This window comes from Diadema antillarum, unplaced genomic scaffold (genome assembly GCF_040938485.1).
Source record: "Diadema antillarum isolate AM-2024a unplaced genomic scaffold, OU_Dant_1.0 scf00000022, whole genome shotgun sequence".
Lineage (NCBI taxonomy): Eukaryota > Metazoa > Echinodermata > Echinoidea > Diadematoida > Diadematidae > Diadema > Diadema antillarum.
Genome location: NW_027270911.1, coordinates 4,262,285 through 4,280,490, shown reverse-complemented (window position 1 = coordinate 4,280,490; position 18,206 = coordinate 4,262,285). Strand labels below are relative to the sequence as shown.

Genomic DNA, 18,206 nt, shown 5'->3' with positions numbered 1-18,206 from the left:
AAACATCAAACAATTACGTCTTTTTTCATCAGTGAAAAATAATCTGTTAAACACTACAAGTTCTCCTCAGATGTTCCTCTTATTGTACTGTATAGACCTACCGTTGTGTCTATTCTCTCCCTCTTCTGCATTCTTATCGGTCTTATAATTAGGTGATCCGAGTATCCTCTCGTATCACCTTCTGTATCTGTACGGATTCTTTCTTCTTCTTCTTCTTCTTTCTTTATTTCTCCCCAAAAGTTGTGCAGAGGTTAGCTCAGAAAGCGCTATGCCTTGGCAAGTTCAAACTTATACCATGTATATATTGTGTCCCAAAGACGACAGATCTTAACTTATTTGTTTACTTTTTTTGCAATGTTTTCAATCCAGGTTGTATTTTGTCGTTACTATTATATCATAGAATCCAGTTTGCTTGCGTCCACGATGACACGTGCTGTAGTATTTCTTTTTTTCCCCTTCTCTTTTTTTCTTTCCCAATTAGCCACTGATTTCATGTTAGTTGGCATTGGTTCGTTTAATTTTGTTTTGTATCGGTTTGTAGCTTTATTCATTATTCGCTGTCTTATAAAGGTTTTCTAAGGGTCCCATATCGTACAAGCTTCTTTGTGGGACCCTCCATTTCCATCCCCGTCCTCAATAAACTTGTACTGTAATTATGCATAATACTAAGTATATTAAACAAAAATACAATTGTGTGTTGTTGTTTTTTTTGCGTCTGTTACTCATTTTCACATGTAGACCCTACCTTGTTAAATCACGTTTATGGTTTTTTTTTCACAAATATCTTCTGTGCATGCTTGTACATTGTATGTAATTTCTCTGTTTATTTGATGGAAATGAAGATAAATTTGAATCCTGAATCTTGAATTTGAAAAATGTTCGAGTTATCACATTGATGCATATGTGTAGGTCAGTTGTATCACAAAACATCTTACCCAATAAATATTTGGCAATGAAGTGTAAAATATTTTTAGATATCACTATTTTCCTCAGTAAACCATAACAATAGACGGCTTTTATTCTAGAAACAATTTTATTACAACTATTGTTCACATTTTGTATATTTGACAATAGTTAACATTGATTATACTGATTAATATTTTTACATTGTTTCTATCTCTTACTGACATTTTAGGAGTTTTTTGAAGCACCAAACAGGGGCGGATCCATGCAGGAATTCCGTAAAGGGGTGGGGGTAGCAAAATATTTCGTTGTAACTTCTCTTTTTAAACCACTAATGCTTTTTATTGTAATGCCTTTCATGCCTTAACTGTTTGTTGTCATATAATTTCTTATTGAGTAGGTGCCTTTACATTACCACACGATCGTGATACCGAAATCATAGGCCCATATCGGTTGAAATGGAAGGGATTTCTCACAAGACAGTGCGGTTATTTGATACCACAATACAAAGTAGCACTATCATGATCTATCATTTCATAAGACTACACAATTGACACATATTTAACTTGATATCCGAGTCAAAACTCTTTATTCCCAATTTAACAATTTACCGTCAACTTTGGTGTCGGCCAAACAATGTCGGACTGTGCGCTAACGAAGCCCTCTTCAAAACTCTCGTACGCCAAAACTACCCCTTGATTATCATTCAGTCTAACAATCCATTGCTGCAGTTTCGGTGATTTCATAAGCCTCGGAGCAAACATCTTTTTCACAATGCAGAAAAGAAGTTGGTCGAATTATATAGCAGTGGCATCATGCACGCATAGGCCTAAAATTTGCGAAAGTGATCAATGCAATATGAATAATATTTTAATGCAAAGTAAGAACTAACAAAATATGTAGGTAATGTTAATGATATCTTCTCCTGTTTGAGTGTAGGCCAACTTGACAATGTTGTCTTTGTCATTATCATTTTAGTATCAGCCCCAAGTTTCTCTGCTTTTGCTGATTATTTTGCCTCCTTTACTTTCTCTAATTTTGCTAACATCTTCTAGCCTACTTAGTTATTCTTTCCTCTTTCTTCATAGGCTTTTCATTTGTGTCTCTGATTATCATCTCATTTAGTCGCTTTTCCTGTTCTTGAATTCTTTCAGCTCCCTTCTGCTTCTTCTAAAAATTCTTTTCTTCAAGGTAGTACTTGTTCAGTTTGCTTTTGTTGGTTCCAAAGAGTCCATGCAGCGACATGTCTGGTGAGAATTTGGACGCTCCGGTCGTCCGGCCAAGAGCCTCGGCCAGGGTTCTGGTGAAGTGGGGTGCGTTGCCACAGCACAGTCCCACGTATGGGATCTTGAGTCGGACGCAATCCTGTGCGAACTGCACAATGTCGCACCGAGAGCAGAGTAAACAATCCAGGTTGACAGGAAATGCCTGCTTGCCTGCCAATGACATATAATGTGAAACGATACCATCTATTAGAGTAGACCTACTTCTCATTAAAAAAAAAAAATGTTCATTTGGTCAACTTTGCTAACTTATGCATTCCACAAATGGGGCTCCATTTCGGTCACAAGTAATTACTAGTAGGCCTAGTATCCCAGTTGACCAGGAATAGCAACGTTTGTCTATTTTTTTATTCTGGAAAGAAGATTGTCCCCTTATTGTCAAAGATTGATTTCAGATACTAACACAAACGCTCAGTGTGCTTAACTTCCCATTTCTTACATTCGGAGCCGTGAATAACGTTTACAGCGTTATCGATAAGTTAGATTTTGAGTCAATAATGTTGTCGTTGACATTGATGTCGTTGACATAAACGTACAAAGTTGAGTTTTACAGCACCAAACCGCATGGGAAAAATGTTTCTAGGACTTGAATCTCGGGGTTGAATCGTAACTGATAAAATGACAGGGGCGGATCCAGGAATTCCGTAAAGGGGGGGGGGTTGCCTTTGCAATATTAAAGGGGATGCACGCAATTTTCTTTTGTTTTAACAAAAAAGGGGGCGCCTGGTGCGCTCCCCCCTCCCCTCCGGATCTGCCACTGCTCAGCATTAGACCATGCAAGTACTTAGTAGATACAATAATTGTACCTGTCTTTGGATCTGGAATGTGGAGAAATGACGGATGCTCGTCTGTGGTTCGGTAAGGTACGGGTAATGCAGCTATCGGGGCCTGCAGGAAATGATACGATCAAAATATATTGTTATTTTGAGAAAGCATAAAATGTATTTAGTATAGAAAAGGGTAATACGCTTGTGTATCATCACTGTGCATAGTGGCGTGACCCTTTAAAGTGGAAATCCGCCCCCAAAATGAATAAATTTCAAAAGGAAGAGAGAAAAAAATATTCCCTAGAGAACGATACAAAAGTGTCAAAAATCAGATAAGAAATGAGGAAGATATGACATTTTGAAATTGAAGTTTATCCTCCCCCAAAATTAATGAATTTCAAAAGGAAGAGAGAGAAAAATATTCCCTACAGAACGACACAAAGAAAATATGACAAAAATCAGATAAAAAATGGGGAAGATATGACATGTTGAAATTGAAGGGTTTTTTTTTTTTGGTGGATTTTATTGAGAGATGCTTTGCAAGCATCCGTTGATTTTCAAGAATCAGTATATTGTGTCCGGACTCCTCTGTCCGTCAACAATCATGTATAGGCTCACATACACACAGAAATGAATGACAAGGGTTGTTTTTGCAGAATATCGTATGTCTATACGCTTAGGTCCTCAATCATTGTACAGTCTTCTCATTACATAATGCTCTGTTTACCTTATTCTCTGTTATCAAAGGAAGTGAGACATGTTTTGTCGAAAAATGAAATAAACTTTTGAATTGAATTGAATTGAATTGAATTGAATTGAATTTCTATATGACAACATGAGGAAAGTCTTTGTTTTCGGAACTTTTTTTCTCTGAAGACTCTTTTATTTGTCTGCTTTTACTCCAAATTGCAGCAAAATACTAAAATCAGAGCTCGGATAGGGTTTTTTGCTGTCTTATTTAGTGTGTTTGTTGTTTGTTTGTTTTTGTTAGTCCTTTAAGAACCCCTTCCTCCATTCACAGAACGTTTACAGGTCGACTATGGTGGCGTCAAAGTGGCTTACACCGATGTTGCTCTTGACAGCTCCCTCCAACAGCCGCGTGATTTGCTCCGGACCGCGGATGCAGTTGAAGCCGACGACGTCGGCTCCAGCAGCAACCAGCTGTCGAAGGGCATCGTTGATTTCCACACCTTCCCTGCCTATGACGAATTCGCCGTCCTTCTCGATCAAACCGTGAGTTGCAAGGGTCGCGACAGCTGGAACACCTTAAGGCGAATTGAGACGATGTAACGAGGTTTTCAACATTAGTGTAACGAGGTTTTCAACATTCATGGATGTTGGCGTACCTTTCACGCATCATTCACCTGCACACACACACCGGCAGTCGTTGAAAATCAAAGTCCCATTCCACACAAGTCGTATGTGAACCTTGGTGTCCGCTGGACTTTTATTCAGCCGAAAAATGATGTGTACAGTTGGAGTGAAATGATTCTTCACTCAATGAGCTACTTGAAGATGTCGAGTTGTAACTAACTATTTTGGGGTCTTGCACCCTGGTTTTGTTTCAGGCTCTCAAGCTTCATGCATATGATTATTTTACCGAGTCCGCCCCTCTTGGAAACCAAATTAAGATGTAACATTAAATATGGCACATAGATGTCCCTCCCCTTGCCGACACAATTAACCAATCATATAGATGACCATTGGTCATCTGATGAATAATTATGAAGTGGACACTCCACAAGGCACTGTCAGCAAAATAAGGACTAGTGTCAGCACAATAAAGACTAGTGTCAGCACAATAAAGACTAGTGTCAGCACCTAGGGACTAATGTCAGCACATTACCCCCTTGTCAACTTAAAGCTAGTACTCATGGGGCAGATAAAACTGTCACTCCTCATCTTGTTTTGACCAGTGTCAGACTTCCACCAGTTATACCTTTTCTTTACAACTGGTATTCCCTTGTCTCGATTCCAGGTGCCTACAGCTGACCATTAAAACAAGTGTGATCCCTCTCATCGAATTCAGGATACCTTATGTAACGTACAAAGAAGGGTCATATCAGCACTTTGAGACACTTTCTTATTCTGTACATTGTCTACCAGGAACAATTTGTTATTATATACATTGTCTCCCAAAATGAAGCTTCTCAGCAATTTCAGCATTTCTCATTTTCGAGAAAGACCAGAAGCATAATCGATCATATTTCTTTAGTCAGTGCATATTTAGTCACATTTAATGACGACACACCTCCAGTTTTCAAAGTGTCCATGCTAGTTAATTATGCATGTGTGTTCGGGTTCATCGCTGATTGTTCGAATCTCTTGACTTCTAGTTACTCAGTCTCTTGATGCACGGTTTCCTTTGGATAGCAATGTTCAACATGTCACGTCTAGGGTACAATTGTGAGCTCTCTTTCACTATTGGCAAGGCAGAGTTGACACACATAATTATTTCATTCAAAAGGTAAGTATTGCATGCTTACCGGGCCTAGTCTGGCTTTATAACATGTATAATATTTCCCGTGATTGGTTGCTTTAGGAGTTGAAATTAGCCAGTTACACGAATACCTAACTTTGCCTTTATTTCTTTTTAACTAACATACAATTAGCATATAGACATACTTACAGTTATATCTTAACTGGACATATGACTTACAAGTACTTCCTCATCCATCTTAGTCATATCATGCCATCTCAGATATATTACATTCTAGACAAACCGTCTGCATTCCCATTTTTGCTACCGCTCCTGTGCTCAAGTTTCATTGAGTGTGTCTGTAGTGCCAGACTCCATCTCATCAGTCTTGGGTTTTGATTTTTCATCGTGTGGAGCCATTTCAAAGGATTGTGGTCGGTCTGTACGAGGAACTGTCGTCCAAACAAGTATGGCTGGAATTTTTGGATGCTCCACACGATTGCCATACACTCTTTCTCGATAGTGGCATACTTTTGCTCTCTTGGCAGTAACTTTCTGCTTATGTATGCCACTGGGTGATCATCACCTTCATCATCCCTTTGACTCAAAACTGCTCCAATTCCCCTTTCTGAGGCATCTACCTGTACAATGAATTCTTTGGAGAAGTCAGGGTTTTTGAGCACAGGTGAGCAAGCAAGGGACTTCTTCAGGGACTCAAATGCCTGGCCACATTCGTTGTTCCACCTAACTAGTCTCGGTTCATTTTTACGAGTGAGGTCCGAGAGTGGGGCTGCCACTTTGCTATAGTTTGGAATGAACTTCCTGTAATAGCCTGTTAGGCCCAAGAAGGCTCTGACATCCGTCTTTGTTGCAGGCTGCGGGTAATTCATTACTGCATCCACTTTAGCTGGTTCGGGTTTCACACAACCCCCTCCCAAAACGAACCCCAGATAGAGTACCTCCCTCCTGGCGACTTTACACTTACTGGGTTTTGCTGTTAGGCCTGCTGCTCTCAACCTTTCTAGCACTTCCCGGACATGGACCAGATGCTGCTCCCAAGATTCACTGTAGATGATAATGTCATCTATGTACGCAGTCGCGAACTTGCTTAATCCACGCAGCACCTGATCTACAAGCCGCTGAAAGGTGGCTGGCGCGCCCTGCATCCCAAAAGGCATCACATTGAATTGAAAGAGGCCAAAGGGTGTAATAAATGCAGACTTTCTCTTTGCATCGTCGGTTAGGGGAACTTGCCAGTACCCTTTTGTCAGGTCGATCGTGGTCATAAATTTGGCCTTTCCTAGCTCATCTATGATGGCTTCTATATTGGGCATTGGGTATGCGTCAAATTCAGTCACTTGGTTAAGTTTGCGATAATCGACGCAAAGTCGAAGGGTGTCATCTTTCTTTCTAACAATCACAAGGGGGCTAGCATATGGGGAATCAGAAGGGGAGATGATTCCCGCATCCAACATCTCATCTAGTTCTTTCTTTACTGTATCTTTTAACGCATGAGGGAGTCGGTACGCCCTTTGTCTGATTGGGCGGTCATTTGTAGTGATTAAGTCATGTCTCACTACATCCGTCCGTCCGGGTTTGTCACTAAGGATGTCGCTATACTCCCCTACTAGGTCAGTCACTTGTTTCGTCTGTGCATCTGAGAGGTAGTCTGGTATCTTGACCTCAGATGGGGACACTTCACAGGTCATTGACTCGATGACCTCGTCTAATTCCTCACACTCGGCACTTTCAACGTCTATGTACAATGTACTCTCCCGCTCTCGCCACTCGCGCAGCATGTTTGTGTGAAACACGCGGTGTTTCTTTCTTTTGTCCCCCATCTCAATCACATAGTTAACGTCACTCAGCTTTTGTACCACTGGATAGGGGCCCTGCCATTTAGCCATTAGCTTATTAGTGCTGCATGGGAGTAGCACCAGCACTTTTTGGCCTACATTCAGGTCTTTTGCTCTGGCTTTCCTATCATACCACACTTGTTGTTTCTTCTGGGCCATGGCTAGGTTTGTCTGGGCTGCTTTCGTGATTGCGGCCAGATTTTCTCTGCTCATTAGCACATACGTCACTATGCTCTCTTGTGAGGGAATTTCACCTGTCCAGGTCTCCCGAATGATATCTAGGGGTCCCCTTACTCTGTGCCCATACAAAAGTTCAAATGGGGAGAATCCTGTTGATTCTTGGGGAACCTCCCGGTATGCAAACAACACATAGGGGATGAGTTCATCCCAGGTCACATCCCCTTCTGTAGTGTACGGTTTCAGCATCCCCTTCAAAGTCCCATTAAATCTCTCTACCAGTCCGTTGGCTTGGGGGTGATAAGGGCTGGTCCTTAGCTGCTTGATACCCAGACTACTACACAGCTGTTTCATTAGGAGGGACATAAAGTTTGACCCCTGATCTGTCAAGAGCTCGTCTGGAATCCCTACTCGGCTGAAGATCTTTATCAGTTCGTCTGCCACCTTTTCAGCCTCTACTGAGGGGAGGGGTACTGCCTCGGGATAACGTGTTGCGTAATCACAGAGGACAAGGATGTATTTATTGCCCTTTTTGCTTCTTGGTAAGGGGCCCACAATATCCATAGCAACCTTTCTGAATGGCCTGCCGATCACTGGGACTGATACTAGTTTTGCCTTCCCTCCCCGGTACTGACTTGCACACTTTTGGCATGGACCACATGTTTTGCAAAATTCTGCTACATCCCGGAATATCCCTGGCCAGTAGAAATTTTGCATCAGCCTCTGTTGTGTTTTACCAACACCCAAATGACCTGCCGTCAGATTGTCATGTGCAATATGTAGCAGCTTTCCTCTGTACTGCTTAGGGACCACTATTTGTCTGTATCCCTCCCCTTGGGCTTGATTTGCACCAGACCATTTACGCATGAGCACCCCCTTGTCCACATAAAAGTAGCATTTCCTATTTCCATCCTCCTCCTCTACTTTCTCCCAAATTGACTTTAGGCCTGCGTCCTCTTGCTGGGCTTGAATTAATTCTGTTACCCCTATGTCTAATTGGCTGTGCCCTCTACTTCTCGAGTCTATGGATTCTTTCTTCCCCATCTGTTCTCCTGCTTTGTGGCTACTTTCTTCCCCCTCGTGAGATTCCCCATCCATGCGAGCTTTGTCAGCATCAACTACTTCATCATTTCTCTCATTCATGCTGAACAAGTCTCTCACACGAACTTGAGAGTTCTCCCTCTCTGTTCTCTCGTTTTCTACCTTTTCTTTCTCCACGCGAGCCTGGCTCCGTGTCACTACAAAGCCCTCTTCCTTCCCACTCACTACGGGCATTTTCAACTCAGGGTCCTCTTCATGGACAAGTTCATTGCCCAGTATCATGTCTACTTCAATATCATCGACCACTCCCACACGAATCCACTTCTGAATACCATAGGCATCACTCCTCAGATGTACTCTGGCCACTGGTAGCTCTTTCTTAATAAATAAACCCCTAACATGGATTGTCTCTCCTGGGATAATGAGGTCAGGGTCTACTACGTCTACTCTAGCAAGGGAATGGGTGCAGCCTGAATCACGCAATAGGCTCACCTTTCTTCCTCCTAGCATAGCCTGGCTAGTGTATGCCTCTAGGAATTTGTGGGGTCTAGATCTACAGAAGTATGCAGGGTCTTGTTTTGCATCCCTTTCCTCCTTTGGGGTAGATTTTTGAGCGCTCTGACAGTTTACTGCTATGTGCCCTAGCTTGCCACACTTATAGCACTGTATCTTCCCCCGACTGCCTTTCTGTTCTTGGTTGTGTACCGGTTTCTGGGGTATGTTTTCCCCTTTCCCGCTCCCAAAACTGGGCTTTCCTCCAGATTTAGGGAATGATCTGAGGTCCTGTCTGCCTCCTGTGTATCCCTGGGGCTTTCCCATTCCTTTTCTACTCTGCACGTATTGGTCTGCGAGCCTCGCCATGGCCTGAAATGTTGGCGGCTCATGATCCCGGAGCCATACTCTTAAGTCATAGGGGACTTGCTTCAACATTTGCTCCATAAGGATTTGCTCCTTCAATTTGTCAATATCTGTGTCTGCTCCCGCCCCCTCTAGCCAACGCCCTAACAGGTCAGAGAGCTTCACAGAGAATTCTGTGTACGTCTCTTCTTTGTCGACTCGCAGCTCTCTAAACTTGACCCGGTACGCATCTGGGGTCAGGTCATATCTACGCAGTATGGCTGCTTTCACCGCGTCGTAGTCCCTACTACTCTCTAATGACAGTCTGGCATATGCCTCTCTAGCCTTTCCTGACAACAGTGGGGCCAGTTGTAGTGCCCATAGGCCAGTTATTCAAATGGGCCATTTTTTCAAAAGTACGCAGGAATACATCTACATCCTCCCCTTCTTTGTAAAAGGGAAGTTGCCGCCTAATACCTCCGTCCACCACGCTTGCATTTCCAGGTGCTGCGCCAGGCATGTTTTCACGCTTTTCTTTTTCTAGCTCTGCTAGCCGCACTTGCATTCTCAACTTCTCTAATTCAAAGCGCATGCGCGTTTCTTCTAAAGACTCTTTGCGTGCAGCAGCATTTTGGGCCTCATCCCCATCTGTGCTAACAACAGTCGCCCCTGGCTGAGATGAAACTTGCCCTTTATTTGCCTCTTCTATGCTCTGAACCAACTGGTTCCTATTCAGTCCTTCATGTGGCAGCCCCAACTCTTCACACTTTTGCCTCAACTCTTGCATTCTTAACTGACTTAAGTTGCTTTCCCCCTCCATGCTTAATACAGTCTTAACAACAACCTGTCACAACACTTAGGATATAACAGTGATTATTTGTAGTACTGTTTACCCCCTCTGCCTTGCCGTGAAATTGACCAAGAGAAGCTCACTTACCCCCTACGATAAGACTTTTGCTCTCCCTGTCAATCGTCCCTGGCGATGTGTTGTGGTCACCCTGCTCAGCTGTCTGCTGCTCCGTGTAGTCTCGTCCCTCCTGGGTCCCAGACTCCGTCCTGACGGCACCGTCCACGTCCTCGTCTCAGCCCGTCCCTGGACCGGCGTCTGTCTGCAACCTGGTCAGCCCAATGTCGGAAGCGTTGAAGACATCACAACTGCGTTGCAGACGACTGACTTCATGCAGCTCAGCTTAGCTTTTCAAATTGTTCTCTCAATGTTGGGACTCGCCAAACTTCTGAGTCTCAAGAAACTGTTCTATAACAGCAATATCACAACCAGCATGGTTGCTACTCGGCTACTCAGGTGATATTTCTGGATCACACAGAAACAGTCTCAACTGATGGTTGCTTGCTTGCAATTTCATGGGAGTTCATCCCACCGCTGCCACCAAGTGTAACGAGGTTTTCAACATTCATGGATGTTGGCGTACCTTTCACGCATCATTCACCTGCACACACACACCGGCAGTCGTTGAAAATCAAAGTCCCATTCCACACAAGTCGTATGTGAACCTTGGTGTCCGCTGGACTTTTATTCAGCCGAAAAATGATGTGTACAGTTGGAGTGAAATGATTCTTCACTCAATGAGCTACTTGAAGATGTCGAGTTGTAACTAACTATTTTGGGGTCTTGCACCCTGGTTTTGTTTCAGGCTCTCAAGCTTCATGCATATGATTATTTTACCGAGTCCGCCCCTCTTGGAAACCAAATTAAGATGTAACATTAAATATGGCACATAGATGTCCCTCCCCTTGCCGACACAATTAACCAATCATATAGATGACCATTGGTCATCTGATGAATAATTATGAAGTGGACACTCCACAAGGCACTGTCAGCAAAATAAGGACTAGTGTCAGCACAATAAAGACTAGTGTCAGCACAATAAAGACTAGTGTCAGCACCTAGGGACTAACGTCAGCACATTACCCCCTTGTCAACTTAAAGCTAGTACTCATGGGGCAGATAAAACTGTCACTCCTCATCTTGTTTTGACCAGTGTCAGACTTCCACCAGTTATACCTTTTCTTTACAACTGGTATTCCCTTGTCTCGATTCCAGGTGCCTAAAGCTGACCATTAAAACAAGTGTGATCCCTCTCATCGAATTCAGGATACCTTATGTAACGTACAAAGAAGGGTCATATCAGCACTTTGAGACACTTTCTTATTCTGTACATTGTCTACCAGGAACAATTTGTTATTATATACATTGTCTCCCAAAATGAAGCTTCTCAGCAATTTCAGCATTTCTCATTTTCGAGAAAGACACTCATCAGCAGTTTGGCTTCTCTTCTACTTTGGATGGTCTGCCTGGGCCGATCTACAGCTCTATGTCCAAGCACAATAATGTGCAATGAATATGTTATTAGTCATATTCATTATAGACCCTATATTCCTTTAATATGCTTCGTCACAGACGAACAGAAACATAAATGTGCCCTCACACGCAATGTCATACATGCACAATTTTACATTATGAAAGTCATAGGCCTGTACGTAGACCTATATGTATGTATGTGTATGTCCCTACAGTCAATTTCCGTTATAGCAAAGTTCTTGAGACCGGCAGTTTTCTTTGGTTATATCGAAATTTCGCCATGACTGAACAATCAAACAATAAAAAAAGACATAGAGTTGATAATGTTGGGGCATGGATTCTTTTTCTTTGTAACCGGAATTTCGTCATAACCGCGTTCGTTATAACGGGCGTATCGTTTGTTGCAATAACGTTATAATGTCAGGAAATCATAAGCAGCGATCAAAAGTTTTTACCTTTTCCGAGTTCCTTGATTGCTTTCGTCGCCAGCAGAGCTTCCCCGAGATGGCCAAACGTCTCGCCAACAATAAAATCTGCCCCTTCTTCGACAGCCCACTCGATCTGTTCCTATAATGAGTAAACCATTCGCCCCGAAACACAAAATTACTGTTTCAATCATTATCATCATAATCATAGTATCATTCTTGGTAGCATCTTAATCTTTCTCTCTATTGGTTTCATTGTCACATCTTCACAGTACATTTTTCATGTTATCATATCTCTTATATATTTAAAAAAATGCCTCGTCTCGTATGATTGTCATAGCATTTCGTAACTATAAATCTTATATTTTATCTTAATAAAGTATCTTCATATTTATCAGTCTTTCAATAACTATTTTGTAAAGCTGCGGTCCAAGTGCGCATACTCAGACATCAATGTTTTCTTTCATTCGTACATTAGATTTATACAGTCATTTCTGCGATAGATCCCATTTATTATCTAACAAAGACTAACCTCAGCGCCCATTTTTGCAAGGCTTGCCATGCTTAATTTTTCAGAAATTATGCACTTTCAACGAAATACTCCTTACAGTCGCACGGAGCGAAGAGAGACATTACACCTTAAAGGGGAAGGCTAGTAACTGATCAGTGGGAATCAGTGGAAATGCTGGGAGATGATTGTTCCAATCCTTATGGGATTCATTCAAGAGTTCATTGTATATCTATTGTTGTGTGAAAATGATTTGCTTCAGAACGGTCTCATATTCAAGTAATGTGCAGATTAATGCTCCGTCACTGACCAGGGACGCTAACCTGGAAGCATTAAACTGCACATTACTTGAATATGAGACCATTCTGAAGCAAATCATTTTCACACAACAATAGATATACAATGAACTCTTGAATGAATCCCATAAGGATTGGAACAATCATCTCCCAGCATTTCCACTGATTCCCACTGATCAGTTACTAGCCTTCCCCTTTAAAGGACAAGTTCACCTTCATAAACATAAGGATCGAGAAAATGTAGCAATATTAGTAGAACACATTATTGAAAGTTTGAGGAAAATCGGACCATCCGTTCAAAAGTTATGAATTTTTGAAGTTTTTGTGCAGTAACCGCTGGATGGGAAGACTACTGCAGTGTACGATGTCACATGCGTACAACAATATAAGGAAAATATAAAGAGAATTTCACAAAATTGCATATTTTGAAAAAAATACACATTCCCTTGACTCGTTACCGACATATGTCATGGGTAATATTATTCCCCCTACCTTTAGAAAGAGGCAAGTCAAATGCTCTTTTATTATGTGAAAAAAATGAAAATATGTTGAATTTTCTTTACATTTTCTTTATACTGTTGTACGCATATGATTCACAAGCTGTAGTAGTCTCCTCGTCCAGCAGTTCCAACACAAAAATTTAAAAAATTCATAACTTTTGCATCGATTGTCCAATTTTCCTCAAACTTTCACTGATGTGTTCTACTAATATTGCTGCATTTTCTCAATCCTTATGTTTATAAAGGTGAACTTGTCCTTTAATAGCGGGATGACGCATTGAATTCTAATAAAACATCGTGATTTCGAGAAGAGTGTTTTACCTTAAATAGCGCCCAAGTTTCAGCGATGGCTTCCTCGTTATCCGGCAGGTAGACGAAGGTATTGGAGATGTCTCCGCACATCAGCGTCCCGGTTTCGTCGGCGACTTCACGGGCCATCCTGAGAGCCAGACGATTTTGCTTTTCGATGTCGTCCTCCCTGTCGACCAGCTTCATCTTGGAACGATTACCGTAGTACTGCGTGACGTGGAAAAGGTACACACGTAAATTTGGAGAGGCTGCCATAGTACAGCGTGACATGAATCATGATTAGAATGTACTCAAGATTTTCAATTTAACGGCAAAGGAATATGATTACGTTGCTGCCTGTGATTCCTTTTCCTTTTCATTTCTGTGTTTGTTGGTTTGGTTGGTTGGTTTTATTTCTGCATTTTTCAACATTTCAGTGCAAAATAACATCATTGATCATCATTTTTCAACATTACTAACAACAGTCAGAGTTTATTTCAACTTCACCTATTTTATTTGTTTCATTTATTGCCTATGTATTCATAAAAAGAGAAAGAGGAAATTATAGTTCCCCTCATGAAAGATATGGGGGAGACACACAAAGGAAAGTGTTTCAAATTATCTCTGAAAAGCGCAATTTCATGGCTTGACTTTGTACCGCTTACCGTGAACGCTTGTACAACGTCACTTCCGGCCCTGACGAAGTCCCTGTACATCTGCTTGACGAGATCGGGGTGATCGACCACGACCTCGGGGGTGAAAGGACCGGCCTTGAGGTAGCCAAGGCGCTCGAAGGCGAAGACATATCCCTCCGCGCAGATGACGGTTTCCCCGTCCCGAATCCTTTCCATCAATCCTGCTTGAAAGTTAAAAGGACGTCGAAGAATCAGGCATCAACATTCCAACACTCAAACTATAAAAAAACAAAACAAAACAAAAAACTAAAATCAAAAGCAAAAAAGAAAAAAATGAAATAACACAAAAAAGCGAAACAAAAAGGCCCCTCCTATATAGGACTGCGAGAAATGGACACATGCAGGCAAAGACGTAGTGAGTTGTTTGTTTGTTTGTTTCTTTTTTTCGTCCGCCCAATTTGCTATCTGCACGAAGGGACTCTTTCCTACCTGGAGTGTCACAGTATTAGTACACGGGTATATTTACCCATGCATGGAGGCGTGTGTTAACATTAAAAAAAAAGAGAAAATAAATACAATATAACTGGAAGAAATGAGTTCAAACTCTGTCCATGGATTCGCAAAGCCAGACTACGGGATCTTTTTTACTCAAAAAATCACATATTTTCTGTACATGCACCCAATTATAGTTCCTTCAAATTCCATGAGAAAAGTTTTCATCAAAATGCAGTTTGTAGAGGAATCCATACTCAATATCTGCTGCTATTCAGTTTCTGCCATATTGCCTTTTCTGATTTTTAATTACTTTTTTCTTCATTCATTTTAGTATCTTTGGTACGATTTTGTGATGAGGTTAGGGATATTCCATTACATTTACAGGTGTAAGCCCTTTACTCTATGTTCTACAGGATATGATTGGCCATTATGCTATTATGCTTACATCAATTTACTGTGCATCCATGCCGGATATTATGATTCACTACGTCTTATTATATTTGATGTACATTTTTTCATTGAGAAATATCAAAATAGATTGAATTGAATCGAATTGAATTGAATTGAATTCACGGCAGCGCCCTCTATAGGATGAGGGCGTACATTGAAGAGACCCTGGATTCAGGGACCCCTATCGTCTGGATCAAGGGGTTTTATTATATCATTTTCATAATAGCTGTGAGGCATGATAAACTGCTGACTAATGCATAAGCAAACAAGACGATGACATTATTTTGCTTTCCTTTGTTTGATTTTTTTTTTTGTTCTGACGCGGTATGCCATGTGTTTATTCTTTGTGTGCTCTAGGCATGCTAGGCCCCCTTTGGAATTTCGAAGTCCATGTATAATGAGTGCTATGCCTGGCTTATGTGTGAGTTTTGATTGATTGATTGATTGTGTGTGTGTGTGTGTGTGTATGTGTGCGTGCGTATGTGTGTGCTTGTGCACTAACCTGCATGATCTACATTTCTCTTCGTTCAAAAAAGCTGTTCTTTTCACTGTACTGTCCCCCTTTGGCAAAAGGGAACAAATTACAGAAGTGTTATATTATTATTCCTTTTTTTTACGACTGGACAGAATGTATCTTATGGAATAATAGGGTTCCTAACCAGAATTTGACTGAACGATATGTTTCAGGGGCCCTGTCCTTAACCGATCGACGTTTTATCTTCAGACCAACGGGCTCATGAAGGACCAATAAGAAGGATAACATTTCACGTCAAACAACACGCGTTCATGGGCCAAACATTAATGGAACAGCGTGGAGAGACGTTTTATTGTCGAAGATCAATACAGAATTTGTGATCTGTTGCATCAATGTACTCTTTATACGCTATTAGAGGTGATTCTACAATATTCTTTTCAAAGCTAAGTGATGCCATAAAAATTCGTTTCACTTTACAGAGGTCAACTGGCCGACTTAATTCGCATGTATGAAGTTACAGATCATACAAAGAAGCAGTCGAGTTTATGCACTTTGATGATTAATATTGTTACTTTTAGTTTCTTATCGATTATGTCTTACTGATTTCTTATTATTTATCGACGAAGGTAGTGATGCAAGGAGTTAAGGTTTAAAGTGTTGTAATGCCAAACAAAGAACATAGATTAGATAATGAATTACCGAGCACGAAGAAAAGTGATTGATGAATACACAAGATAAAATTGATAATACAGGTGGATAATATTACTAAGTATGTGGATGTTCAAGACGAGTGGTCATTACCTTTCGATTTTGGCATCTCGACGCAATTGTTTGTCGGTGACGATCCAAATATTGCTAATGTAACGAGACTATGATCCAGTTGACTCTAGATTTCTTGGATTGCGTGGCCGAGCTCTCCTCATTAAGACCTTGAGCAGTGTTGAGTGTGGCTTCGATGCAATGACTCTGTGGAGATTTGCGTTTCGTCATGGTTGATAGCGAGTCTTCGCAAGCATGACGCGGCCGTTAGTTGAGCGTGCCGTGTGCAAAATTTGCTTCTACGCATGATCAAATCCGAGAAACGTCTCGTCCTGGGGAAAACGAGTACGGTACTCGGCCGAAATAGCGTTCGGTCCCGATGCTGGGTGTCTCACCTCCCTGGCAGGAGTGAGCCAGCCAGCCAGCCAGTCAGTCAGTCAGCCAGCCAGCCAGCTAGTGATCTTGTCCGCACGCCTGAAGCAAAACTGCTTAGATATGGGGACGGGAGTCCGAGTACGGGGACTGTCAACAGCTGATTGCTTCCGCGTGCTCTCGGTATTCCCGTCGTGTAGCGAAAACTCCTTAATCTGACCTTTGCGCGATGTCTAACACAAGTTCACGTGAATAAGAGAAAGGAAGGTACCTGGGGATGAGGTAACAGTCGAAAAGGACAGGAACAATGCAAGCATGAATGCGACGGGGTGAAAAAAGGGTGCTGTTCGTTATTCCGAAGGTTCGTTTTTCCGAAGGTTCGTTAATCCGAAACACACAAATTTACTTATACCTAGAGGTTCGTTAATCCGAAAATGAAAAAGGGTTCGTTATTCCTAATTGTTCCGTTATTCCGAAGGTTCGTTTTCCCGAAGATTTGTTAATCCGAAAATGAAATTCGAAATAACGAACCTTCGGAATAACGAATCTTCGGACTGATGAGCCTTCTGAATAACGAACCTTCGTAATAACGAGCTGTAACCGAAAAAACCCCTCAAAAACAGCGATGACGGAGATGGAATAATGACTTGTGTGGAAAGTATGTCAGCATATTGTGAAGGGAAATTAAACAAGAGAAAACAGTTCCTCGCCCTTTCTTGGCAAAAGGAAGCAGTGTTATACCTCATCTGTTTCGGTCATATATTGACAGCCGTTACAAATTTCGATGATTGACTTCAAAGGCGATTGTCTCTAAACAATAATTATGTCACATTATTATTCGCAAATTTTAGAAAGAGGGTTATCATTAGCTTACCTTGTTGAGCAATCATGTATATTTATAACTTTATTCTTATGGAATTTTCCTAACAACTCTGCATTTTCTTGTTTATTTGCTCTTGGAAAAGAGATTAGATCAAAGTGATCAATGTAATTTAATCGCAGAAGAATGATAGGCACTATAGATAACTTTAATCACGTGACGAAGATGCAAGAAGTTGTAACAAAAGAGAGAGAGAAGAGGAACGACAGAAATAGGTAGGATATATTTCATGATGATATCAGTGAAAGTTTATACAGCATGATTGAGATATATGGTACAGGTGGATGAGAAAGAGATGTTGGTAGTGATTGTTTGCGAGGAGAGAAACGGTGAAAAGTATGACAGGATTGGGTGCTGTTCGTTAATCCGAAGGTTCGTTATTCCGAAGGTTCGTTAATCAGAAACACACAAAGTCCCTATACCTAGAAGTTCGTTAATCCGAAAATAAAAAAAGGGTTCGTTAATCCGAACATTTGTGGCGTTTTTCCGAAGGTTCGTTAATCCGAAAATGAAACAAAGC

The 18,206-nt window shown here is 41.4% G+C and overlaps 1 protein-coding gene across 1 annotated transcript; it reads right to left on the bottom strand.

The window, feature by feature from the left end:
• Window positions 1-353: 353 nt before the first annotated feature.
• Window positions 354-16,747, bottom strand: LOC139731711 (betaine--homocysteine S-methyltransferase 1-like). The gene is made up of 7 exons (XM_071642592.1): window positions 16,477-16,747; window positions 14,286-14,476; window positions 13,654-13,848; window positions 12,059-12,170; window positions 4,016-4,218; window positions 2,993-3,074; window positions 354-2,339 (listed from the first exon to the last, which is right to left on the bottom strand). Exons 1-7 carry the CDS (start codon window positions 16,490-16,492, stop codon window positions 2,074-2,076), a joined length of 1,065 nt encoding a protein of 354 aa, XP_071498693.1. The 5' UTR covers window positions 16,493-16,747; the 3' UTR covers window positions 354-2,073.
• Window positions 16,748-18,206: the final 1,459 nt, after the last annotated feature.